We start from the raw sequence: 25,976 nt of genomic DNA, 5'->3' as shown, positions 1-25,976 counted from the left end.
CACAACACACAAACATCCACCCACGTAAAACACTCTCTCACACGCACTCTCTCTGCCTCTCCAACCACCCACTTCTGCATGACACACTTCCAGAGCTCATCCAGTGAGATTAGTGGAGTGAGGCCCCTTCGAGTACGGCTACGACAGCCTGCTGGCAGCCTTCTGTCTCCACAGCATGAAGGTCCTGCACTGCCAGGACTCGGTCACTCACAAGCCAACGCCAAAGCCCGTTTCAACCGACAACAAAATGTCAAAGATCGCAACCACTTCCCATGACTTCCAACTTATTTTATTCGGGTTTTGCAGTAATTTCGGAGGAACGCACACCCTCAATAATGAGGCCAGTTTTTAGGGGGAAAATCAATTTTCATTACAATTAAATGACATGTACACCAGCCAATTAAAACCCCTTGGCAGTGCTCTGGTTTGATTATGGAAACACAAAGCGATTATTTAGATTTATTGTTGAATTCAATAAATGGGTTACAAAAGCATTTCTGTCATAATACAACAAAACCACAACAAGGTTTGTGCTTGGAGAGAGTTAGCAGTAGGTTTACTAAGAAGCCTTAAGACTCCAATACACAAGAACCAAAACACACCAAAAACACATAGAAAAGAAAAGCATGCATATGTCAAGAAAATTATACAGAGACAAACAACATATGCTAATCGTGCCTAAAAGCCAGGATGCCAATCTTCATCTTTATCATCAATTTTCAAAAAAGCCAGATTTTTATGAGAAACGTTTTTGACAAGTTGCTTTAATTTATCTTTCAAATGTGATGTGTTAGAAAAGCTGCCTCCCTAAAAAGAAAAAAAAGTACAAATTGTGTAAAATAAACTGCCAGTTATTTCTCCTGATTAACTGCTTGGTGTGAAAAATGACAGAAAATAAAAATATATTCAGTTTTTAATTAATAAAAGCAGGAAATCAGGACATGCTGAGAAGCTGAAACAAATGAATGTTTGCCAGAAGAAATTACATAATTAACTTAATATCAAAATAGCTGCTGATTAACTTTCTGTCAATCACGTAAGAAATTAATAAGATTTCGTTTCGATACAGGTAGTACACACAAGTACGAAGGAACTGATGTTCACTAACAATATAACAAAGAAAAGTCAAGTAACACAGAGGGCTCTTTAAAGAAGCTTGAAGTGCCTCTCCAATGACCTCCTGACCCTCATTCTCACCCCTCATCTTCACAAAATCTGGATCTCTTAATAATGATTGTGCATCCAATCAATATGCAAAAAAAAAAAAAACAATAAAGAAAGAGCTGGGGAAAGATGGGGAATCACAGAGACATAGAGAATAACCGTGGGAGGCAAACAGAATCTCAGTCAAGCCATTTCAAAAATGTGGAAGACAAAAAAAAAAAACTCACAGTCAGCTGCAGTGAAGTTCGGCAAGGAGTCATAACTCTTCTCACTGTTCATAATATCCTGGAGGTGCAAAGAAAAAGAGCAAGAGAGAGAGGGGAGAAAGGAGAAAAAGAAGAATTAAACTAATTTTGTTCTCCCCTGTCTACGTCCCCTGTCTCTGATTAATAACAGGATTAGCAGATCTGAGCAGCCGTGCTAATTTCAACTCTGAGTTTTCATTAAGTGCTTAAGACGGATTATCAGAATATGACATAGCCTTTGGCAATTTAGTGGTCACAATTAAAGCTCAGTCAAGTTTGGTTTAGCATGCAGGTTATTTCTCAGTGAGCTGAAAAATAACCTGAGCTCTTATTTTTGGGTTAGGTAAAATAGCACTGGGCACCTTAGTCACATCAGTCCTATGAAATGGGAAGTACGCTAAATGTGGAACTATCAAATGTGGCAGTTAGTATCTGCATGCAGAGTTGTGGTAATGGAAATACATCTGAGGGTGTTCTGTAAACAGGGTTCATACACCTTTTCCAGGATCAAATTCAAGATTTTCTAGCACTTTAACATTGGGATACATACATACTCAAAATTATTTCGCATTTTTTAAACACATTAAAAAGATGGTATTATGCCATCAGTCACTTGACAGAAAAGTACTACTGATAGTTAATTGGGGAAACTTTATTCTCCAGATTGTGAGCAAATCCGGTTTAAAACAGCTCTTATGCTGCTACCACGGTGTAACTCGGTCTAACACAGTAACCTGAACTGTCCATCAAAATGATCAATCATATTAGGCTCCACCCAAACGGTGAAAAGTCAGTTTCTTCACGAGCGTAGAATTCAGATATATATATATATATATATATATATATATATATATATATATATATATATATATATATATATATATATATATATATGTCTATGGTAGAACTCATTTTGGGGGAGGGGCGGGGTCACAAACAGACTGACGGGTCACATGCAGACGTGCAGGCCAGGCCCAGATGGAAAAATTTTCATTTTAGACTGTCTGACTCATTTTCTTTCTCCGTCTCATAAGCAAAGTATTCAGATAGTTTTTTGTTGTTTTTTTTTTTTTTTTTTAAAGCAGTTACAATTTCAAGCAGTTTCAAGCACTATATCCAATATTCAAGCACTTTTCAAACCTTGAAAGGACAATATTAAAATCCATGCATTTTCAAGGATTTCCAGCCCCCCCACGAACCCTGTGTAAAGAAATTACAACTTTTATGCAGTCTGCAACAAAACAGAATAAATCGAAGTATTTTCCCTCTGCAGCCCTGTGAATACAATGGCTCAGTCTTGATCATCTAAATGAAAATGTCAAAAAGTCAAGGAGAACCCTGCTAATCAAAGTCTCCTGACCGACCAGTTCACTGTCCCAGCCTCAAACAACAGGCTGTGCTTTATTGGTGAGCGTGAGCGGCCATGCAGGCAGACCCCAAACTGACTGCAGAGCAAACAGCAAAGATTTTTCCTGGGTGTATTTGTCCTGGGATCAATCCTCTGTGTCTCCCTGAGCTGGTAGACAAAGCTTTACTAGATGCTGACTGACACCTAGTGCCTGACTGATGCCAAATCTGGGAAACATGAGAAAAATGACACATTCTTCTCTAAAGCTACACAATGCCTTACGGACATCCTCAGTCTTACCTTTAAGTTTCAAATGAACCAACATACAATCATTCTAGCCAATGACGATGCACCCGTTCATCCTTTACACATACTGAACAAAATCATCCAGCAGACCAACTCAGGTGTACTAAACAATGCTGCATACTCCTACTGTTCATGTAACAAAAACACATTGTACTAAACAGCAGGGAGTTGTGAAACACTCAGATCCCTCTACTTGTACAGGTCTCTTGGATTCCTTGTTTTGTCCTAACCTGCGGTTCATGCAGTGATTTAAAGGGATCCCAAAAACTGAAGACATTGTTCATTTTAAATTAACAGAGACCAGATGTTTCCAGACCAATTAGAAACTCTTTGCTGCTGAACAATAAGGACGCCTGCTCTGTTCCTCTGAGTTTACCTTCCCCATTGTTTTAAAAGCAATGGGAACTGACTGAACAACAGATGTTCAGGTGTATGACAGGCTGTTCACAGAGATTATGATAACGGGACAGAAGTTCATGCTTCGCCTTTCCAGTCGGCAATGCAGCACGAGTTGCTTACCTCCATGATTCCTATGTAATAAGAGAACGGAGTGACTCGTAGCCCTTTGACCATGATGTCAGACAGGTGGTAGGGGTACAGCATCAGGTGGTCCCGGCTGTACTTCAGAAGCTCCTCGTAATATTTGCGCTCATCCTTCCTCACATGGCGCACTGCTCAGAAAACACAAACAGCAGAGTGTAGAAACTATCACTCTAGACTTGAATCAATACATGTTTAAAAAAGACGAACTGATCCCAGGCCATCAAGGCAACAAGGAACATGACACGATTTAATACATAATGTATGTTAATATAGAGGTACTTCTTTACTGGATGATTATTCACAGGCATTTTCAGTGATATATTATTTTTTTCAGGACAAATATGACGGATAATGTGCTGTGCTGATTCTAATAATGGCCATAATTTATAAAATGAACATCATGTTTTATTGATTTGAAAGTAGACACTGAAAATATAATTCCATCAATGGTGTATTTACTGAGGTCACAGAGCAAGGGTGCTTAGGGCCATTTTCCCATGGACTTCTATAAAATCAGAAGTCTAATTGCAATAGAATATGTTTGTTTGCAAGCTAGTATGGTGCAGTCCCAAAAATCCTGTAGTGCTGGGCAACTGATCAGATTTTATTTTTTGTTCATTTTGGCTTCCAGGAATTATGTAAAACAAGATCATCAAGATTAAACAATTATTGTGATGCATTCAGTTTTGCTCTGAATGCACTCATTTTGAATTGTCTTATAAAGCAGAGCCCATCCTTTCCTTGGATTTTGCACCTCCATAAAAGTAGGTGAGTCCAGTTTAAATACATTCAGTTTAATTATATTTAACAATTAAGGAATCCATTGTTATTAGGACAGTTTTAAAATTTTAATACATGCATAATTTTACCAAAATTCCTAAGTGACTGCGTTTATTAATCACAATGTTAATACTGTCTGTCATGCATCTTACCCTGTATGTTTACCACTGGTGTGTGGGATAATATTGCTCACCTAGGTTATTGCGGAATCGCAGCTGGTTGCGGATGCTGTACAGGAGCACTTGCTTCTCATACTCACGCTGAGAGTTCCCCAAACTCTGCAGAGAAAAGAAAGCACGCAGGTGAGACCACACTAATGTGTCAGGGGGTCAAACCAAAAAGGGGTTCTCTTAATCCCTGTTTCTTCCAACTGGCTGTGAAATATTATTCTATACTGGACCATTTTCTTGTCTTACTGTAGATGTCTCGTCATACAGCTTAACACATTGAGTAACGTGTAAACATATTAATTGCAAAAATACAATAAGGGATCTGAATTTGACACAGGCTAAAAGTCAGGTAATAAAGCAAAAAGCACCTTAATACTGTGATTTTGTGTTTTAATGATGCATACCTACAGCATACTTCTAGTTACTGATGCGTCCAATACACTGGTTGGTACTGGACTGGTTGGTACATATCAGCAATGACAATGACACGGCCAATCCTCACTGAACAGTGTAGTGAAATCCACTGTTTCCCATCAGTTACAGATAGTTTTTAGTGCCACTGCAGCCTCTGGTTTCATGTTAACTTATATAGAAAAACTGGGCACAGAGATTTTAAATTCAAGGAAAAGCAACACCAAAGTGATGGATAAGCCTGGTTTGGTATCGGAATCTATTTTAAGAGAGAAAACTTGGTATATTCCTAAAAATTTCAAAACCACTTGGTACACCTCAGGAATGATGTGTACACCAGGGGCCCTCGGAGTTTCACTGTTTCTGATGAGTAATCCAACTTTTCTGAGGGTGCATAAGGATGCAGCAACTCATCCACCCACCTCCTCTTCACCGAGACATGTTGGCGAAGTGGCACAGGAGGGGTGAAGGGGGAGATTTATGCGAAATAATGACTAACTGTAACAGCACATTCCACAAGCATAAAACGTACTGTGCACAACGGCGTAAATGCGGTACCCGCAGGTGACAATCACGGGCTAAAATCATGTGGCGCCCCCCACCCCCACCAATCAAACAATATGTCATGTGATTCCAGTGTAGCTTCAATAGCTGTAGTATAATGATGGTCAGCTATGGCTCCAGGAACGGTGAAACCCCTGCAGAGGACGGGGAGCGAGCAGTGCGACAGTGGCAGCTGCCAGTGTGACAGAGAGCACCACCGTGACATTGACAGGCTCCCTCCCCGGGACACCGCGGTGTCCCCCTCTCTCCGCGCCCCGAGGAAACGTTTAAGACACGGTACCTGTTTGACGTTAGCAGGGAGCTTGTTCCACGGGTAATTCTGCCTGATGTGAAATTCCACGTCCGTGTTCATCGCTAGCTAGCTAGCTGGCTACAAACAGAATTCCTCGAGACAATCGGAAACGAGCTCTCGGGAAAGTCCACGGTGACCTCGTCCCCCCCCACCCGACACCCAACTAACCGAGCGAAGGGACCCCCCCGGTTTGACGAGAGATTTTCTCCAGCGGTTATTTTCCTTCACAATAAACCGTAACTTCCTTGTTGTATTTTCGAAAGAGCCGTTCGTCACGCTCGTGGCTACTTTCGTCACTTCCTGTTGAGGAGTGGACCGCGGACCTGAATGGAGCTGTAGAGGGGAGCTTATCCCTGTCTTTAGTAATGGTTTATCTTAAACGTGTTTATTATTGCAGGAGGCAGATTTTTATAGGGCATTTTCTACAACCACAGCCTGTCTGCGGCTCCCAGCAGCGCCCATTCATTTCTAATGAAGACATCAACATTTAGAAATAGAAAGTCGGGGCCGGTGTGACAGGCTGGACGGGCAGGGGGCAAGCTGGATCATGCTTTAGACAACCTCACAAGTTGATTGTCACCATTTTTAGCTCCAAAGAGACATATATGAAGTGTAGCCGACTTGCATACAGGCCCATTGTGCTCCAAAATCAGTGTCCTCCTCAGTCATGCTGCTACGATTGATGCAGATTCTCTAAACTACTATTAACCTAATAATCAACAAGGGCTTGGTTGTTACTACAGTAACATTTAACATTGTCATTACCAAATCATATGTTTCATTGTTAATAGAATTCAGCTGAGGGGATACAGTGACCTTTTTGGACAGGCCTGCACCCCCCTGGGTCCCAACCATAACGCCAACACTGCAGGAAATATATCCTTTTGTTTGGGGAAAAGGTCTAAGGAATATTCTAAACCTGTAGGGCACTGCAGGTTTTTGGAATCATGCTCAGGCTGGGGTAAATATTGTATATGTCTGTGAGCTATAAACTCATTTTCACACTCACACTGTGATTATTTGCAGTTAGTGTGGGACAAAATATTTATACAGCAATGGCTTATTGTTTCCTCTTTCTGAGCTGTAGCTATACACCAACATCAAATATCAATATTTTTTTATTAAAACATGTTTGGCCACTAAATCAACTTGACTTCCTGATGATTATGAAATCAATGAAGGTAGAGTATAGGTAAATTTAGCAGACTAGCTTGCAAAGGGGTGGAGGGGGGCAAAGAGGGCTTATTTATTGAACTGAGACATTATTGAATGTAACAATAATGGTAATACACACAAACACAGGTTACATTGATATTTTGATGTGACATACAGTAGATGACTGTCCTGCACTGTATTGAGTATCACTGTCTTATGATACTGTTGTTATTGATAAATGAACTGGCGCCTTTCCTACTCAATTTGAATACTCAAAGCACTTTCCACTACAAGCCTCATTCACCTAATCACACACACACACATTCACACAGCCCTTTCATCTATGCCTAAGCTCTTTTTACATAACATTCACACACATACATACACTCACATTCACATGGATGCAAAACTGGAGGAACTGGGGGCTGAGCCACCAACCTCCCAACTGGTAGGTCAGTGGCTCTACCACTTGAGCCACAGCCACCCCAACTTCTGGGCAACATCTTGTAATAGTATCATATTGTGACTAAATTTGTGATTCCAAAAAGAAAAAAAAATCAGCCAAAACATAAAACTGCAAAGAACAAATAATTTATTCAAATACTTCTGTTACCTGAGCTCTTTTTTTTTTTTGGGCCCCCTAATTTGTCTTTATCCTGTTTTCACACCATAAAATCATTATTCAGCAGCAGAAACAAAAAAAAAAGTGAGATTTGAAGGCAGTATGATTAAATAGAAGTAGAAAATCACTTCTCTTTTTTATGAGTTGTTTTCTGTCATATTTATATTTTTGCCCTTACAGGAGTCTGACCCGTAAGCATGAAGCTGTCACTGAGTGACTGGATACCAGTGTAGGATTTCACTGCAACAAAGTCCACCAAAGCTGCTTCTGCTTTTGTGTCATGATATCTGGCTTGCTGACAGCTCACTTTCTTGCAGTTATGTCATTCAATCTGGCTATATGTAACTTCAGTTCCCTGTCATATGCCGCTAAGCATACATGACAGTAATTCATCTGCCTGGCAGACAAGCTGCATGGAGTGCAGAGAGAGGCTGCAGATCGAGAAGTTTCATGACATTATGCTTTATAAATAATGTAATTTTTCTTACATTATCTGTTAAGGTTAAATGTCTCTGAAAAGAGGAAACATTAAATTATTAAGACTGACTTCAAAAAATAGTACAACAGTTTCTGTCCTGATTTATTCTTATCTCTAATATCTGAAAAAAATGAAATCTCTGCTGCTTATTCCTCTAACAGTGTTCCCCAGCATTTTTTTTTTTTTTTGGCTTATCTCTTAAAATAAAGTGTTGTTCACTTGTGAAACACTTCATCAAAGGCTTTTATGATATAAAAGCTGTGAGCACACTTTCTTTCTACACTGATGAGAAGCCTAGAGGTGAAAGAACCCTGTGTTTAAAAAAAAATCAAGTATAACTTTAAAAAAAAATTTTTTTTTAAACACCTTCAAAAGTCTCTATAGTCTCGAGGCTTTTATGTCCAGGAATTAAAGTGGGATTGGATAGTTGGGGGAAGCTTAAGTATGAGCTACTGTAGCCATGCAGCAGCAAACAATGACTCACCTTAAAACAAATACCAAACCTGATTACTACAGTGAGCTGCAGTGGACTTTTTTCCTTTGTGAACAGTGAATAGGTCACCGGCGCTTCTGTGGCACTGAGGTTTACTCTTCTTTGTGGGTTTCATACAAACAATAAAAAAATGAAAGGAAACAAAAATGAAAGTGCTTGAAACAACTTTGTCTACATTTGACATAGTGTATTCCCACCACACTGGTGGCTTGTTTTATTAATAAAATAATTTAAAGTAATAAATCCATATCCTTTTCAGTTCAATTCTTGCAATAGCTGTTCTCTGTATACTGATCATGTAATTCCTCTAGAGACAGTACTTATCATTGTTAGAGTAACACGGGGGAGTCACAAAAAATGATTAACTAATAAACTGCTTGTAATTGTATCTTTATTAACATGAGCCTCACCATTAACTCCCCTCCTGCTAATGCACTGAGGTCCAGGCCTCAACATTTAAAACTACAGCCTGCTATCAACTAAACACCTCTTTATAGTCTATTACAACCTTTGAATGTGGTGTATTTTTTAAACTAGTAAATGCCCATATTGGTTGTTCTGTTCATACTGTTTTGAAACTTATATACTTAGTCACTGAGAAAAGTTTTTTAAAAACCAGGGGTGCTAGAAGTTTATATGCTGAGAATGAGCCATTGAACTCCATTGCTGAGTGGTTGCCAGGCATGTATAATTCAACTTTTGTGTATATAAATAAGACATTGCTGTCATGAAATTAACACAACAGGATGCGTTCATGAAGTGCTCCAGGTGTATATAGGTTAAAAACAGGTCATTTTAGCCTGTTGCTAGATGACTGCCAGGCAACATGATGGCATCATAATATATTATGCATAATTTAACTCTTGTGGATTAAATTAGATGTTACTGATGTGAAATAAAAATGATATGATGCTTTTATAAGATGTTATAGGTGCATAATTGCTAAAACCAGGTCATTTTAGTCAGTTGCTTATGTGGTTGCTAGGTAACTGGATGACATTATGATATCTGTTATAGATAAGAACCTCCAGGGGTCTGAGGAGTAACTGTGCGCCAAGTACACCTAACGGTGTAGGAGGACTTTGTGAACAAAGAAACAGAGATATTGTGTATTATATTGAGATTTTATTATGCAGACTAAAACAGAATCAAAAACTAGATTGCTTTACAAAGACATGTCATGCCACAGTGGATGTTACTTGGCAATGTGACACACACACAGTGCAACAAGTTAAGTGTCAGACAGGTGATTAACAGTAACAGAGGGCATCTCCACAGAACAGAAACTCCACCACACCTTGAAAACTGAGCTCAGTTCTTACAGCTGTTTCTCCTGATCAAACTGGCCCATCAGCGCTGTTCTATATTTACGTACATCCTGGTTTGCACACATTAGGAAGGGGCTGGAGGAGGGGGAGAGATGAACTTGGACTGCGCTAGAAGATGGACAAGGTTTAGCAGCTCAGGGACACTTTGATTAAACACCAGCCTGGGTGGGAATGATGGCTGAGTCAGGACCCTGTGATGATTCTCCTTCCCGCGGCTATTGTAAACACTCCCTCCACTGGACCCTGGCAGAGCTGTTAAGCTTGCAGCTGGGTACCAAACAGCGCTGTGTCACATGAGAGGCCCGGCTGGAGTCACAGTGGCCCAGGATACTATTCTTAGCTGCAGGAATGTACACAGTGGCCTCATGGCAATCTCCACAGCGCCTAACTGGAAACCCTTCCCTGAGTCACTAGTCATTTTCTCTCTGGATAATGTTTAAATCCTCTTTCATCTGGAACTGATCTTTTTTTTTCTTACCAGACTGACAAGATATTTTGGATAATATTGGTCCTCCTAGGGCAGGTAAGGGCTGTCCTAATCACAGATCCTGCTGATGAACTGGCAACATTTTATTCAGACAGTCATTTGTCTCAAACTCCTCAGTTTAACTCCAGCCGTATTATTAAATGCTTAAATGTGCAGTTTATTTTGTATGTTAGCACAGCTATCAGTTAAGAAAGTATATTGTCTACTTAAACCTTTTCCTCTTTTATTATTTATCAGGAGTTTAAAGAAATGAGAGTGATTACAGTGAGTTTGGGCTACATTTTGTCTCATCAAATTTCTTTATTCAGACTGGATAGGCTTTCCAAAAAGTCAAATCATAATCAGTCTCTAAAAAGTGTAATAACTTAAGTTGCATACATGATTAAGTTACAAAACCATCACTGATGACTAAGTGATTAAGGTGCAGGTGGTTATTTTTAAATTCAGATCCAATTTAATTTTCTAATCTTGTAAGAGGTTCTGTGTATCCATTAGCAGCTCCTGTCTGAGATCTGAAGTAAAACTGCCAGTTGTGAAATGCCACTCACAGCCATTGGCATTTAATAATATACAATAACGATTAGTGGTCTAAATATATCTGACAGGCTGGGCCCTGTAAGTGGGAGTAAATCAGTAGCTGGCACAGGGATGATTTGAAGACTTAATGTTGCTAATAGCCCAATGAAATTCATGCTCTTTAAACAATAGGATCATCATAAACCCTCCAACCAGGGAGAGACAGACTGGGACTAATAAAGAGAAAGAATATTGTATAGGGAAAATATAACATATAGAAAATAACAAGAGACACTGTGAGGCCGGTTCAGAGAGAGAAATTTAAAGGGATGGTGAGACAAACACAGATGGTCTGCTGATATGGTTCTGTTAATGTTAGTGATGATGGGCAGCTTGATTATTGAAATGTAGCCTAATGGCACATGATGTAGCAAGATAATTTAGACAGGGTTTGGAATAGAAATCTGTGAGTCAGTCATTCACATTAAGGACAGCTGCTGCGTGGGAGTTTTAAGAGTTTGAGAGTAGATGAATAAGTGAAAGGCTTTGTTGTGAACCAGATCAAACAGTTTTCCTAGCATGCATGATTAAGTGCTGTGAATACAGATTTATTTAAATAATACTTGTGAAACTAAATGATGGAAGGAGTTCTTTGAGAAACTGATGAAGAAAATGAGAGACAGGAGGACGCGTGAAGAACAGTTGGTGAAGCAGGAAGTGCAGAGGGTCAGTAAGGAGGAAATGAGAGCAGCCATGAAGAGGATGAAGAGTGGAAAGGCAGTTCGTTCAGACGATATACCTGTGGAGGTCTGGAGATGTCTAAGAGAGAGGGCAGGGGACTTTTTGCACAGACTGTTTAACACAGTCTTGGAAAGTGAGAGGATGCCTGAGGAATGGAGAAGAAGCGTACTGATACCCATTTTCAAAAACAATAGTGATCTGCAGAACATTAGTAACCACAGGGGGATGGCTTCATGCCAGTTGTGATATTTGTGTTAAAAGTGTTGATGGAGAAGGCCAGAAGGAGCTGCACTGTGTTTTTGTGGATCTAGAGAAAGCATGATAGGGTGCCAGGAGAGTAACTGTAGTACAGCATGAGGAAGTCAGGAGTGCCAGAGAAGTATGTGAGGGTGGTGCAGGACATGTGTGAGGACAGCGAGACAGTGGTGAGGTGTGCATTAGGAGTTACAGATGGGGTCAAGGTGGGGGTGAGATCACATGAAAGATCTACTCTGAGCCCTTTCTTTTTTTGCAATGGTGATGGAAATGATAGATGGTTGATTGATGAGGTCAGGCAGAAGTCTCCGTGGACAATGATGTTTGCAGAAGACATTGTGATCTGTAGTGAGAGCAGGGAGCAGATGGAAGAGGGCATGGACAGGTGGAGGCATGCACTGGAGAGAAGGGGAATGAAATTTAGTAGAAGCAAAACAGAATACATGTGTGTGAATGAGAGAGAGACAGGTGTAACAGTGAAGCTGCAAAGGAGCAGAGGTAGTGAGGGCAGATAAGTTTAAACCTCGGGTCAACCATCCAAAGCAACTGACAGTGCACAAGAGAAGTGAAGAAGAGAGCGCAGGCAGGGTGGAGCAGGTGGACACGAATGTCGTGGATGATTTGTGACAGAAGGATAGCAGCAAGAGTGAAAGAGAAGATTTCCAAGATGGTAGTTAGACCTGCTATGATGTATGGTTTGAAGACTTTGGCACTAATAGAAAGACAGAAGGCAGAGCTGGAGGCAGCAAAGTTGAAGATGTTAAGATGTTCATTGGGAGTGACCAGGATGGATTAGAAATGAGTACATCAGAGGAGCAGCTCAGATTGAGCCGATTTGACAAAGTTGCAAGGCTGCGATGGTTTGGATATATGCAGAGGAGGGATAGTGGATATATTGGGAAAAGGATTTTAATATGGAGCTGCCAGGCAGGAGGAAGACCACAGAGGAGATTCATGATGTAGTGAAGGAGGACATGCAGTGGGTTGGTGTTACAGAGGCGAATGCTAGGGATAGGATGAGATGGAGGTAGATGATGCAGTTTAGAAACATTCTAAGCAAATAAATGAACTTTTCATGAAAAATGTTGTCATCACTATTATTTATTGAAAGTAGAGTATTTGTATATGCATTTTCAAGTATAAAAAAAGGGTATCTTTAGTATAATCACACCATCAGGATACGTAGTCATTCATTTTTTCCCACTAGAAAACAAAAATAATGACATCAATTATAAAATGATTTCCTCCCTTTTTCTCTCTTCTATAGAATGGCCAGCAGACCACAAGATGTTTTCTCTTTCAAAGACTCTGAACTTCCCTCTCACCTACTTGCAAAGCTCAACATCCTCCGTCAGGAGCGCATTCTGACAGACGTCCTGCTCTGCACTGAACACCAGGAGATCCCCTGCCACAGGAACGTCCTGGTGTCCAGCAGCCCGTACTTTCGTGCCATGTTCTGCAGTAACTTTCTAGAAAGCAGTCAGGCCCGTGTGAATCTGAAGGGAATCCCTTCAAATGTGCTCATTGGCATTGTGGACTATGTCTACACAGGCTGCATCACTATCACCATGGAGATTGTGCTCCCACTGATGCAGGCAGCATCCATGCTTCACTATGGAAGTCTCTTTGAGGCCTGCTCCATGTTCCTCCAGGAGCAGCTGAGCCCAGAAAACTGTCTGAGCATGATCCGGCTGTCTGAGATCCTTCACTGTGAGAGCTTGAAGGAGAGGGCGAAGGAGATGGCCGTGAGGTGTTTCTCTGACGTAGCTGCTACAGAAGATTTCTGTGAGTTGTCGCTCCCAGAGCTCATGTGTTACCTAGAAGATGACCGACTTTGCGCAGAGGAGGAGCAAGTGTTTGAGACCCTCCTGGCGTGGATCCACCATGACCCGTTCTCAAGACGGGGTGCGATCCACGATCTCTTCAAGAAAGTCCGTCTGCGTTACATCCATCCAACTTACCTCTTCCAATTCATTGCCAATGATCCACTGGTGCAGAGCTCCAGCCTTTGTACTGAGATAATCGAGTCAGTCCGCCGCCTTATGCTTACAGTCAGTGCCAAGTGTAGCCGTGAGCTGAAACCACTGTGGACCACGCCAAGACGTTACACCTGTAGAGAAACACTGGTGGTAGTTGGAGGACGCAAAAACAATGAACAAACTTCACGAGAAGCGTTACTATATGATGAAAGAACTCAACGTTGGCAGTGGTTGGCCAAGCTCCCGCTGCGCCTCTACAAAGCTGCATACGTGTGCATTCACAGCATCCTCTATGTGCTTGGTGGACTCAGCCTCTGCATGACATCAGGCGACAGCTCAGTCAGTGCCACAGTTTACACACTTTCCCTTAAAACTAACCAGTGGAGGACAGCTGAGCCCATGCTGGAGCCACGGTACGCCCACCAAAGTGTGTCCTATCTGCACTTTATTTTTGTGTTAGGAGGCATCGGTGTAGACAAGCGCATATCTCAGTCGGTAGAAAGATATAACAGTATGTTTAATCAATGGGAGGCTATGGCACCAATGCCCACAGCTGTGCTTCATCCGGCCGTTGCAGCCAGTGATCAGAAGATCTATGTTTTTGGAGGGGAGGATGCCATGCAGAACCCAGTCAGGCTGATTCAGGTAGGGAAGACTTTCAGTGAATGACAGTCTGTGATGTTCCAGGAAAAAGAAAAAAGATTGATGATGTTTGTGCTGTGGAACAGGTGTATCACATCTCTCGCAATCTGTGGTCCAGGCTAGAGACAAGGACAGTGAAGAATGTTTGTGCTCCTGCCGCTGTCATAGATGACAAGATCTACATCATCGGAGGTGAGCACACATTTTTATTTGGAAAAGGAATTGTCAAAGAAACTTTGAAAATTGTCCTTCCCAGCAGTTGTTTTACACTAAAATACGACCTAATATCATTTGGCAAATGGGAAGAAAAAGCACATTTTTCCCCAACTGTAATTTGCAGCTGCAGATAAGTGTTCTAGTGATAATTTCCAGCCACAGTGCAATTGGGCACAAGCTAAAGTGAACAACATTCAGTGCAACGCTGCTCATTTAAAAAAAATTTTTTGACAGACATGTTAGAATTAGCTATATTTGACTGGGCAGACAGCACCTGATTGGTTGACTTTGGTGTTTTTTTAGGAGATTTGCTGACTTCATGTATAGTACAATAACTTAATGAACATCTTATTTCCAGGGTACACCAGACGAATGATTGCCTACGACACCAAAGCCAACAAATTCTTCAAGTGTGAGAACCTGAAGGAGCGAAGAATGCATCACAGTGCTACAGTGATCAACAACAAGATCTATGTCACCGGTGGACGCATCCTGAATGCCCACGATGTCATCGAGGACTCGGACTGCTTCGAGTGCTACGACCCAAAAACAGACGTTTGGACCTCTAAAGGTTCTCTGCCGTACAAGCTGTTTGATCACGGTTCTCTCCCACTAGTCTGCGTGTCCAACAGACCCAACCCACCATGAACCATCATCTAGTCAGCACTTGCTTTTCTTGTGTTCTTCACCTGGCCTTTGCCACTATTTATTGGCTTCTAACAGAAATGGGAAACCATGTCAGAGTGACAGCATTCCTTCACGCAGCTTAGTCTGTGCCACAACACAGCGGCATGTAAGGCCGGGCTGACTTTCATCTGAATCATAGAAGAGCTCAGCTGGCATGCAGAGGTGTCATTTCTAAGCATCTGGGGTGGAAGTGAACTCAAAACCCCAGAAATGATGAAGAGGCAGGTGCTCAGACACACATGTGTTATCCAAACAGCTCTTTAAAAGCTCTTTCCACAGATGGCTACACTTGTTTAAGGCAAACTAAAAGTGTTAATACTGTATTTTCCCAGATATTTAAAAACAGCCTGTCACTCTACATGACAGCTGCCTTTAACTTTTTGTAACAGTTACACAGATGGGGAATTACATCTATATGCTCTGTTTGTCTTGTAAACAGGAAATTACATATGGCTAATAATCTGCACTTTATAAGTAATAAGTAATACATTCCTTCTTGACCCAGATGTGTAATGTATCAGAGGGCACTCACTGGTGAGAACCGTTCCTATGGCAAAGTTGCAGCTGTTCTCATGTTTGGTGAAATTTTGCAAAGAAGAACTTTTTTTTTTCTCTCAAATTAAGTGACCTGGGGGAACATTATTCCAGTTTTGGGGGTTGATTTTCAGTTAAAACCCAACAAAGCATGTACTGTTTTAAGGATGTCCCTGGCTTAAAACATGACAGAACCAGAATAAAAAATGTGATGCTTTGAATTAGTCCAAGCTCTGTGAGCAAATATGTAAGTATTTCAATGGTGACACTTGTCAGTTTTTTTGCTGTTGCATCCCTGTATGTCCTGCAGCCCTCATGGAGCATGCATTCAGTGTTTTGCTCCAGCCCTTGGTAACCTTATTACTGGATAACTTGTGGAATGTATCCTTATAGTGACTCTATTTAAGACTTCCTCATTAAGTGACTGCACAATGCATTGCTGTTACTTGCACATTAAGGGACTTCCTTTTTATTTTTGTATGTGCTATTACATGTGCATAAATGTTGTGTTTACGTACAGAAAAGAAAATCACATTTCTAATTTGATGCTTTGAGTTTTTCCAAACATGAAACCAGATCAGCAGTGGTAAAATCTGCTCATCGGTCTTCAGTTTGAGCTTGTTCTGCGCTTGCCTGCAGACTAGCTGAGTCATGATCCCCTCATGCACAAGGGAACACTGGTGCAGAAACATGTTCTGTTTGTCAGGTAACACATTCACTCTCCATACATCATTAAGCACCAGTGTAAAATCCATTAAAATATTGTGATGTTATGGGAATGTAAGGAATGTATTTCTTTATGTAAGTGTGAGTGCCAGCCTCTTGACCCTTTCAGGTCGCATTCGCTTTATACGACCGTCTGGCATGAGAAACTCCACATGAAGGCTTCATATCCAGTTACCACTGTCCCCCCTGAGAGGCTCAGTGTTTGCAAGGTATATGGCCTACTTAAAAGTAGCCCTCCAGCAAAGCTGACCTTAGGGGAACAGATTTAGGATCAGATTTCACCCTTACACTTTAATGCCTGTCCATTAGTTTGGAAATGCTGAAACTTGCCTTACAAGAAGCAACCAAATGGAAGTTTCATCACACTCCACATTATCAAGCTCAGGCTGTGTCTGAGTTGAATGACTCCTTGTTAGCCTGGTCCCTCTAAATGCCTCACACTAATCCTTTGTCTGTGCATCAGTGAATGCATTCAACTACTCATGGTTGACCAACATTTTAGGCACACATACTGTGCAGTGGCTTTTCTGATTATGTCACTGGATGTCAAATGGTTGACTCAGTCAGTGAGAGCAGTATATAAGAAAGCCCAGTGAAACCTTTCACTGAGCTGCTGCCAAATACGCAGCCTTCTCAGATTGTTTACCGACTCTGTGTTTGTGCGATACCTTTCCATAGAAACCAGTGTGTGAGGGTCACCCTTAAGGGAGGCTGTGGCCTGGGCAGGTTATTTTCAGTATCTGTTACTAACCCATTAAGGGGTAGCATATCATTGCCTATTCTGTGTGTCTGCAAAAAACACATACAGTGATTGGGGCAAAAAGAATTTTATGCATATATATTGCCCGAGTAGCATGCTCTATGTAATATCCATCGGTATGAACCTTACTATAAATGATTCTTTTTAAGTTTTCAAAAAATAATAGGCACACAATTTTTGTATTTTAGCTTCTGTACCCCACCACAGTGGATTTTAAATCGATCAGTCAATATATAATTGAAATTCAGATTTTCAGCTTTAAGGGTTTTAATAAAAGTATTGTTAACTGTGGGAATTAGAGCCATTTTTATACAGTCCCCAATTTTCAGAGGTTCAAAATTAACTGGATAATCTAACACAATTTTAAATATAAGGATTGCTTTTAGTACTTGGATGAAAATCATTTGTAGTCAGTGACTGCTTGAAGTCTACAACCCATCAGCAGATAGTACGTTTCCTCCCTTGAGATGCTCTGCCTTCAGTAATTGAAAGCATGTTCTGTTGGGTTGAGCTCATGTGACTGACTTGCCCAGTGAAGAATATCCCATTTCTTTGCCCTGAGAGTCTTGGGTTGGTTTTGCAGTATGCTTTGGGTCAGTATCCATTTGGACTGTGAAACACTGTTCAGTTTTGTCTGAATCTGAGCAGAGTGTGTAGTCACCCGGTTCCATTGGGAGCTATAAAATTGCCGCCACCATGTTTATGTGGTATGCTTCAGATCATGAGCAGTTTCCTTCTCCAAACCTCATTTCTTTGAATCTAAGTGTCCAAAAGGTTATGGGCCTAACTTCAAAGTGTCTGCAATACAGATCTTCTGCCACCTGAGGTCCTCAAGCCTACAGGCTGATGTAGAGCCAGCAGAAATATGTCTTTTATTTTGCCTCTATCACCCTCTGGTGCCTGATGCAGGTTTGCACAGCGCTCTGCAAGCCTGCAGGTGTAGGAGGCTAAATTTAAAGTTGATTTTTTTGTTTGTTGTTTGTTTTAAACCTTTATTTTACCAGGTAAAAATGTAAAAACTAGTTCTCATTTACAAACATGACCTATGACCTAAAATCTATAACAGGGTAATTGAGTCCAAGTTAAGAATCATGATGATTTTATTATAATTTCCATGATAAACAAAAATAAAGCAGCACAGTACAGCATGCACACATTCCTTACAGAGGTCTAAAATAAAACTGGTCAGATGGACTATTTCATTGGAACATGGCATCATCATTTAACAGGCTGGTTAGGCTTTGTGTTCATTTGGTAACAAACTTTTTCCAAAACACACTCTGAACACATGTGAGACTGTGTCATTTGAAAGGGCTAAAATATTCATAAAGCATGACAGTCATACACTTAAAGTGCCTACATTCAATTCAGTGGTGTCTTCGTGTATTCGATATTCCTTCCTGTGAAGCAGCCAGAAGTTGCTCAAACACATTTCCATTCATGAGGAACTCTGGGAAATGGCACTATGAACCCCCCAAGAGGTGAAAAACAATCAATAAGACAAAAACAAAACAAAAACAAATAAAAAACTGATCCAGTAAAAGTGCCAATTGTGATTTAGAAGGGTATCATAACACTGAGAAGTTTATAAACTATACAACAGAAATAAAACTTTATTATATTAACAAACATAATAACACTAATAAACCTTTTTTCAAATAAAGAAACTCCAGATGAAGAAATTCTAAAACATAGTAAAATTATACTTTGTCAACCTTTTTAATATTAAATCAAATTTTGGAACAGTTAAGATATACAACATGTACACACTCACAAACCCTACGTGTCTGTGCTTCTATTGCCCAGTTTGGAGCACTGAAAGATGAGAAACCAAACCTTGGATTAGCCTAAAATTTGCCCCACCCCACCCCCCCGCCTTTTAGTTTATCATACATATGTACAGTAGGTCCATAACTACAAAAGGCATTCAGAAAAAGAAATTACATTTTGGCACCAGGCACAGAATATACATTTTAACTAAATACTAAAACCCACCCAGAAAAATTATTTGGCTACTTTTTTTTAAACCCCTCAATGTGATGTCTCAGCTACATGAGAGCATAGCAAATATACATTTAAACTGGCTTTAACTAAAAAAAAAGAAAAAAAAAAGAAAGAAAGAAAGAAAGAAAGACGTAGCTTTTGGCATAAGTGTTGCTGGAAGAATAAGAGAGGGGCAGGGACTGGCAGAGATCTACCCCAGCAGACCTGACGGGAGGATCTACAGTGCATTTCTGTCAAAAGACAATCGGTTGTTCTTCCTGAGTGCTAGAAGTAAACAGGAACTGGAAAACTTATGACTGGGCCTTTGAACTATTTACATGATACCACTGCATCTTTTGGCTTTCTGTGTCATTCGCTCCCAACCGCCCTTACCCGGCTCACAACGGTGACTTCAGCAGCTCTTTTTATCCAGTATAACTTGAAATGTCAGCGATGCGGCTGGCCTCTGTTACCTGGCAGACACTACTGAGTCCTGACCAGTTGTGACCAACGACACTTTTCCTGAGAGGGGGAGAAAGTATAAAACTTTACTAGCTTAAGCTTGGAATGGACTGGCCACATGGTCACTCCTTTGCAAATCTCCACTTTAAATATACACATTGCTGTGGGGGCATTTTTTGTTTTGTTTTTTTTAATTGAAAATAAGCTTAAAGGTGCACCGAGCAGTCCAGTGGTCTACACCTCATTGATGGTTCTCTCTGAAGGCCTGAAGTTGACAGAGTTAGACGACGACAAGTAGAACGACTGGGTTTTGCGATTGAGTCGGGCCCGCTTGGTGGCCACACACAGGCTGCGCCTGCTGGAGGTGATGATCTCCGTGATGAACTTTTTGCAGTCCACACAGACCTCCATGGTGACCCAGTCCTCAGTCAGCTCCTTGGGAAACTCCGGCTCATCCAGTGACCGCCCATCTTTGCTGCTACCGTGCCTGGACAACCTGAACAGAGACAATTGCAAATGAATACTTCTGCACACACAAGATAGGAGTCACAGCCACATTATGATAATCATGAAGTGACCTTCTGCGTAGACTGTGCCGGCTGTGTCCAGACCCAAACGGTTGCTTTTCTGGCTCAACTGGGGCAGAAGATGCACCCGAGCCTTCTTTAACCATAGCACTGGGACCCAGAGAGTAGACAGGCAGCGTGGAATAGGGCTTGGACGGCAGCCGCATCTGAGGTTTTAAAAAGCACAAAACTAATAATTAAAAAGGCACCTGCTGGTGTTAATGAGTGTGAAACCTCAGTTTGGTAATCAACAAATAGAAGTTAAGAGCCTCCTACCTTGTGAGAACACTGGGAACAAACAGGCCTGAAGATAAAGAAAATAAAATAAGTTGGACATTAGTGAAAAAGCACTTCACTGATTTAGTGTTGCACTCCTGTCAAATTGTCAGTTAAGGCTTAAAACATAAAATGATTGAAAAGTGATGCAGCAGAGCCAAAGAGACGAGCTTTTTTTGGTTCCACACGTCGTTGTCAAATCTGGAAACCTACATTACCCAGTTCAGGTTCTTGAGCCTTGACTAACCAGATTTGTGTGGTCTGGTGAGCTCACTTCTTTCACCCACTCTACGCAATCAGACCCCCCATTTTCAACAATTTTTAAAAATTTTTTTATTTCCACATCCTTGTAATATTGATTCAATCTACCTTTTACAGAACTGGCAGGTGTAGGACCAGGTGAAGAGGGAGAACCTTTTTGTCCTGCAAGAAAAGCAAAGCTAGAGGGGGAGGGAGGGGAGAAAAAAAAAAGTGAGGTGAGGTGAGGAAGACACATTATCGTTTCAAATCGATGCGACAAATGATCAGTTTGACAGAAATCCAAAGTTTACAGGTGGTTTTGTACCTTTCCTTTCTTGAGAGCGTTGTAGACTTCCTTGTATTGTTGAAACTTCTCTAGCTCCGCCTTGACGAGCACCTGCCTGATGTGCATCACCTCCTCCACTGTCAGAGCCAAACACTCCACCGGATAACAGAACTCCTCCTGCAGGAAAACGCAGCGCATCAAACCGTGCTCACAGATACAGATTACACACACACACACGCACACGCTTCACACCCTGTCACCGAACATGAAATGAGATGGCGAGAATGGAAGTATCACCCCCACCACACGTGATGCTGACAGTGAATATAAATGCAGAACTCCCACGTGATGCAACACACCTCTCATGCTGGGACCACAACTCTTGGATTCATTTACTTTACTTTTACTCAGATTTTGTTTGCTTTACACCAAAAAACATGTTTCTAGCTATTATTATTCAGCGGATCAATGACCAATCTCTAATATTTGATAAGCAATGTTTCAGAGGAAACAACCTGTAAGAGAATCCCCATCATGGTGCCAGCTGAGATCACATCTGGAATTTTACCAAAAACAAAGTCTGCAGGAGTGAAAATGTCTCAGGGAGCAGATTTACTGATCACTTTATGCTGTGAAGGCTTATGTAAGATTTCTCCTCTCTTGTATATAATCTTCCCTGAGTTATTTTCAGTGCGCCACAGACGTTGCATTCACTCAAACAGTCACAACACAAGGTCCCATTCATCTAAAAACAAGGTGACTGAATTATATGGCATTCAGGATGCTTTCCCCCACACAGGTGATACAATTTGATGTTCTGCTGCAGCAGCGACATACCGAGCCCTGAGCGCCACTGCCGGCTTCCACCTGACCAGCAGACAGAGGGAACAGGACATTCACAAAGAGGCAGGCCTTTATATTTCAATAAGCTAATCACACACAGTGTGCTTAGTAAAATTTAATACAAGAACTTCATGAACCCATTAGGGGATATTTTCAAAGTCTGTCAGTTACATCATCAGTTTACAGGCACCTTTGTTACAGAGGACATAAGCATAAAATCTAATAAAGATTTGCAAAGAAAATTAAATTAAATAAATACCTGAGAGTGCCAAGCTTCTGCATTACGCATATCATTAAAACTCTGGCATGATCCCATAGTATTCATTTTTAAGATATAAATAGGATAATATTTATAACAAGAAAAACTTTATAAGAGTGACGCCCTTGGTTGAAAACTGATCTGAATGTAATGCTTAAGAGGTTCACTGTCACTGTAGTCTTTATTTCACTCAGTTATAAGCAGTTTTCACACATGCAGATCTGACCCTAACCCGACAGGTGTATACGAGGACACCTCTGACTCTGCCAAATCCTAGTACAAAAGGTTGTGTGCGCTGCCTCTTGCACACTATTCAGGCAGCTCCCTCAACTAAACCACACTGGGAATTTCTAGTAACGCAAACAGGTTTGAAGTGGACCATTTCCACCTGTATGCTACAGGTAAGAACAGAAAACTGTGGATCACTTCTTACTTCTCCTCAAACTGTCCAAATTGTGTAAAAATGTCTGCAGCCAACTGAAGCCTAAATGGTGCAAACCTATCTTACTTCCCTCATGGCATTCCTTTAAGAAGAAGAAAAAAAAAAAAAAAAAAAAGACCTTTTATGCATTCCTCTTAGGTCTAATTGTTTAAAAAAAATGCAGCAAGAACTGTTTAAAAAAAAATAAAGATGTTGATGGATAAACAGGAAATTGCCCTAGTTATGGTATCTGCCATTGGCTGCACCATTTGAAAATAGGAAATGATTTAGACTGAGTCTTTGAAGACGATGGCTAATCAGAGTAAACATGTTAATGAGACATAGCAGGAGTATGAGAAAGCAAGGGGACAAACAAAGACCTGAGTGTTCTACATAAACTAAAGAGGCTCCTTACATGAATGAAGCACGTTTGAGAGGATGTTAAAAATAGCTTAGATTAATCCCATCACAGTTTGTACTGTTCACTGGACAACCTTAATGGAAACATCAGGACCACCAATTATAACATGGATTCAGCAAAAGATTAAGCTATATAACCTAGAAGCTCTCTAAAGCATGCGTCACCACAGATTTTTTTTTACAACCTACATCTGGCACCAATAGTATGCCATTAAAAATAAATAAGGGGTGAGAATACACCAACTGGACCTAAATCCTCTTCATACAGCAGCTATCCTGTGCTTTCAATTATATCCATCAACCTCACTAGAATCATACGACCAAGCTCAGAGTCACAGAGAAAAGCAGTGACCTCACTGCAAACGAATGGCTGGTCACAGGACGCAAGAAAATTCAACAGACGTATTGTATGTCTGGCCTTGCTGGTCGATGTAGCCACAATAATGGGTTTCCATTCGTTTAGAAGATTTGCAGTCCATATTTCATACAACTGACTCCAAATTGATAATGAGTGCAGAAATGCTTCTGAGTAGCTATGTTTACTATTAACTAGAATGATAAAGATCTGTCATCAACTTTATGGCCTTCATCCTCTCAGTGAGCCCAACAGAAATATCCCACAAAGTAACATACCAAAGACTTGGAGCTTTGTCTGGATGGCGGTACAAAAGGCCGGACACTGGTAGGGGACTCCTTCTCGATGGAGTGTCGCCTCTGTGAAGACTGTCGCTTGTCTGGCTGTGGGGTGGCGGAGACAGGCAGGAACTTTGGAGGAGCTGGAGACATGGGATACAAAAAGAGAAATGCCAGAGAGGGACCATTTGGTTTTCTGTCAGCAGCTTCCGATATGCTCAAAGTGGGCAGAAAATAAAATGTGTTCAAAGTTCATACCCTTCGTGCCTATGACAGATTCAGGAGATGTGTCTTCTATCAAAGATGAGGACATGCTGGAGTTGGTCCGTGTGGGTTCCTCCTGTCATCCAGAAAACTACATATTAGGTCATGTGATATGAGAAGCTTAAAAATACTTTAAGTATACTTTTTGAATTGCAGGTTAGTCCTCTTTGACATACTTTTGAGAAACTTGTTGAAGTCAATTTGTGCACCATCAGTTCACATATCTAGAAAATTCATAATTGCCACAAATGCCAATTTGTGTTTGTATGTTCCTATGCTGATCATTAATGTGTCATTTACATAAATTAGCTGCTAAATCAGAATGTCACCTTAATTATACTATAGTAACCTTTTGCAGTAAAATACATTTAGATGTAATCACACTCTCAATACAAGAAGCTGTGACATGATGGTGAAGATCAGTTGCACAAGTAATAAGAGCCAGACTTACATCGGATTCTGAGCTGTCCAGCTCTGCCAGTGTGGGGGCTTTAAGCAACCTCTTTCTCTGGCTAAGTGGCTGCGCTCCACCCTGATTTGGTCCCGCTATGGTGCTGGACAGAGAATGGGTGCTGCCAGTCAACTTCCTCTGTGCATCAGGAGTGTCTGTGGGTCAAACAGTCAGTTAAAGGGAGAGGATACAGCTTCCAACACACTACAGTTACAAATAATGTTACATGTATACATGAACCATAATCAAATCATCTCCTTTAGTAGCTGGTTTTAAAGACTTCTGTCTTTATGCTGTTACAACAGGACACCACAGACGCAGAACTGAGGAACATATACCCCCCAACAACATGCTAATGTTACAGAGTTTCTCCTCAATCATTTCCACTGACAGTCCTGTTTTGTCACACAGACTCCAAAGTTACCACGACACGCTTCACACGTGTGCTTTACCTGAGCTGCGGAACAAGTCCTGAGGAGTGCTGATGCTTTTCCCTGCACCTGCAGATGAATTAAGGGAATATAACCTTCAGTCGGAGCACACAAATGTTACAACCAGACTAGAACCACAGGGGGGGGGGGGCTGACAGCAACAAGCATCTGTCAGAGCAGAGGGCCTGTACAACGAAGCAGCATCTGAGGCTTAGTGAGATAACTAGGTCTATAACCCAGAGGTTTTCTGAGAAAATTTGGAAGTCTGCTTTCTGGTATTAATAAGCGTTTGCTCCTTTAACACCATCAGGGTTACAGCTGGAATAATAACGCTAAGAAAGCCTTACACAATAAATCTTAAGATATTAATCCAGCGGTTCTCAAATTGTGGGCTATGAAGAATGATGAGAAGGTTGTGTGAACAAGATTTACAATTTACCTTTAAATCACTAATGTTCAGCTTGGATCCTTGTTTATTGGTAATCCTTGATTAAAATTAAAAAAAAAAAAAAAAAAAAAAGTGGGTGGGTGGGTGGGTGGGGGCCACTGCAAGCTTTTCTTTGGCTTCTGAAGTTTGAGAACCACTATACAAAATCATAGATATTCTATTACTAAGCCTATTAACTTACACATTCTCACACAGCAAATTTTTTTTTTTTTGTTTGGCTGCAGCAACACAAAGATCATGTTGCTTTAAGCATGGAATATCATTTTTAATTTCTTGTTTTCTTAGTATTGTACATACACACAGTAGCTGCTCTCGTGAGAAATATGCTACACTGAACTTTATGTGTTTGTCTGCTCCGTTTATATTAAAACTGAAACAGAAAACCTTGGCTGACTTAGCTACTTGAAAACCACCATCTTGACACAGCTAGATAATGCTGTGCATGCTGAACCTGATTCATAGTACAGGCCCCGGGTGTGAATCAACAGGATGCTGTGCAATAGTGGTCTACATTCAAGCTTAAATACATTGTGCATAAACTAGAAAGCACA

At 40.9% G+C, this 25,976-nt stretch overlaps 3 protein-coding genes across 7 annotated transcripts in view; 1 reads left to right on the top strand and 2 right to left on the bottom strand.

Annotated features, from left to right (window-relative positions):
• fam91a1 (family with sequence similarity 91 member A1) overlaps window positions 1-6,083 on the bottom strand; it is a 30,349-nt gene extending 24,266 nt beyond the window's left edge. The window contains exons 1-4 of one of the 2 annotated variants that reach the window (XM_030741551.1): window positions 5,812-6,083; window positions 4,580-4,664; window positions 3,583-3,734; window positions 1,392-1,449 (exon numbers count right to left, since the gene is read on the bottom strand). In XM_030741551.1, the coding sequence (XP_030597411.1) occupies window positions 1,392-1,449; window positions 3,583-3,734; window positions 4,580-4,664; window positions 5,812-5,883 (367 nt within the window). In that variant the 5' untranslated portion in view covers window positions 5,884-6,083. The remainder of the gene's footprint in view (window positions 1-1,391; window positions 1,450-3,582; window positions 3,735-4,579; window positions 4,665-5,811) is intronic. The other variant, XM_030741550.1, reaches the window with a different exon arrangement.
• A 4,240-nt stretch (window positions 6,084-10,323) lies between these two features.
• Window positions 10,324-15,444, top strand: klhl38a (kelch-like family member 38a). Its single transcript, XM_030740964.1, has 4 exons — window positions 10,324-10,422; window positions 13,166-14,522; window positions 14,606-14,711; window positions 15,094-15,444. Exons 2-4 carry the CDS (start codon window positions 13,167-13,169, stop codon window positions 15,381-15,383), a joined length of 1,752 nt encoding a protein of 583 aa, XP_030596824.1. The 5' UTR covers window positions 10,324-10,422; window position 13,166; the 3' UTR covers window positions 15,384-15,444.
• A 3,875-nt stretch (window positions 15,445-19,319) lies between these two features.
• spire1a (spire-type actin nucleation factor 1a) overlaps window positions 19,320-25,976 on the bottom strand; it is a 33,601-nt gene continuing 26,944 nt past the window's right edge. For 2 of the 4 annotated variants that reach the window (XM_030740960.1, XM_030740962.1), the window contains 10 exons: window positions 24,999-25,046; window positions 24,547-24,701; window positions 24,090-24,171; window positions 23,832-23,974; window positions 22,093-22,122; window positions 21,295-21,432; window positions 21,099-21,169; window positions 20,730-20,757; window positions 20,466-20,620; window positions 19,320-20,383 (listed from right to left, as the gene is read on the bottom strand). In XM_030740960.1, coding sequence (XP_030596820.1) covers window positions 20,122-20,383; window positions 20,466-20,620; window positions 20,730-20,757; window positions 21,099-21,169; window positions 21,295-21,432; window positions 22,093-22,122; window positions 23,832-23,974; window positions 24,090-24,171; window positions 24,547-24,701; window positions 24,999-25,046 — 1,112 coding nt within the window. In that variant the 3' untranslated portion in view covers window positions 19,320-20,121. The remainder of the gene's footprint in view (window positions 20,384-20,465; window positions 20,621-20,729; window positions 20,758-21,098; window positions 21,170-21,294; window positions 21,433-22,092; window positions 22,123-23,831; window positions 23,975-24,089; window positions 24,172-24,546; window positions 24,702-24,998; window positions 25,047-25,976) is intronic. The other 2 variants (XM_030740961.1, XM_030740963.1) reach the window with 2 other exon arrangements.

The sequence above is a fragment of the Archocentrus centrarchus genome, chromosome 11 (assembly GCF_007364275.1).
Source record: "Archocentrus centrarchus isolate MPI-CPG fArcCen1 chromosome 11, fArcCen1, whole genome shotgun sequence".
NCBI lineage: Eukaryota > Metazoa > Chordata > Actinopteri > Cichliformes > Cichlidae > Archocentrus > Archocentrus centrarchus.
The sequence above is the reverse complement of the archived record's forward strand: the minus strand, read 5'-3'. Positions and strand labels throughout refer to the sequence as shown.

What these genes read in the sequence shown, in the direction of transcription:
- klhl38a (XM_030740964.1), top strand. Translation starts at nt 13,167, where the DNA reads ATGGCCAGCAGACCACAAGATGTTTTCTCTTTCAAAGACTCTGAACTT. An exon ending in ACCCAGTCAGGCTGATTCAG is followed by an intron (nt 14,523 to 14,605) that starts GTAGGGAAGACT and finishes GCTGTGGAACAG; the next exon opens with GTGTATCACATCTCTCGCAA. An exon ending in CAAGATCTACATCATCGGAG is followed by an intron (nt 14,712 to 15,093) that starts GTGAGCACACAT and finishes TCTTATTTCCAG; the next exon opens with GGTACACCAGACGAATGATT.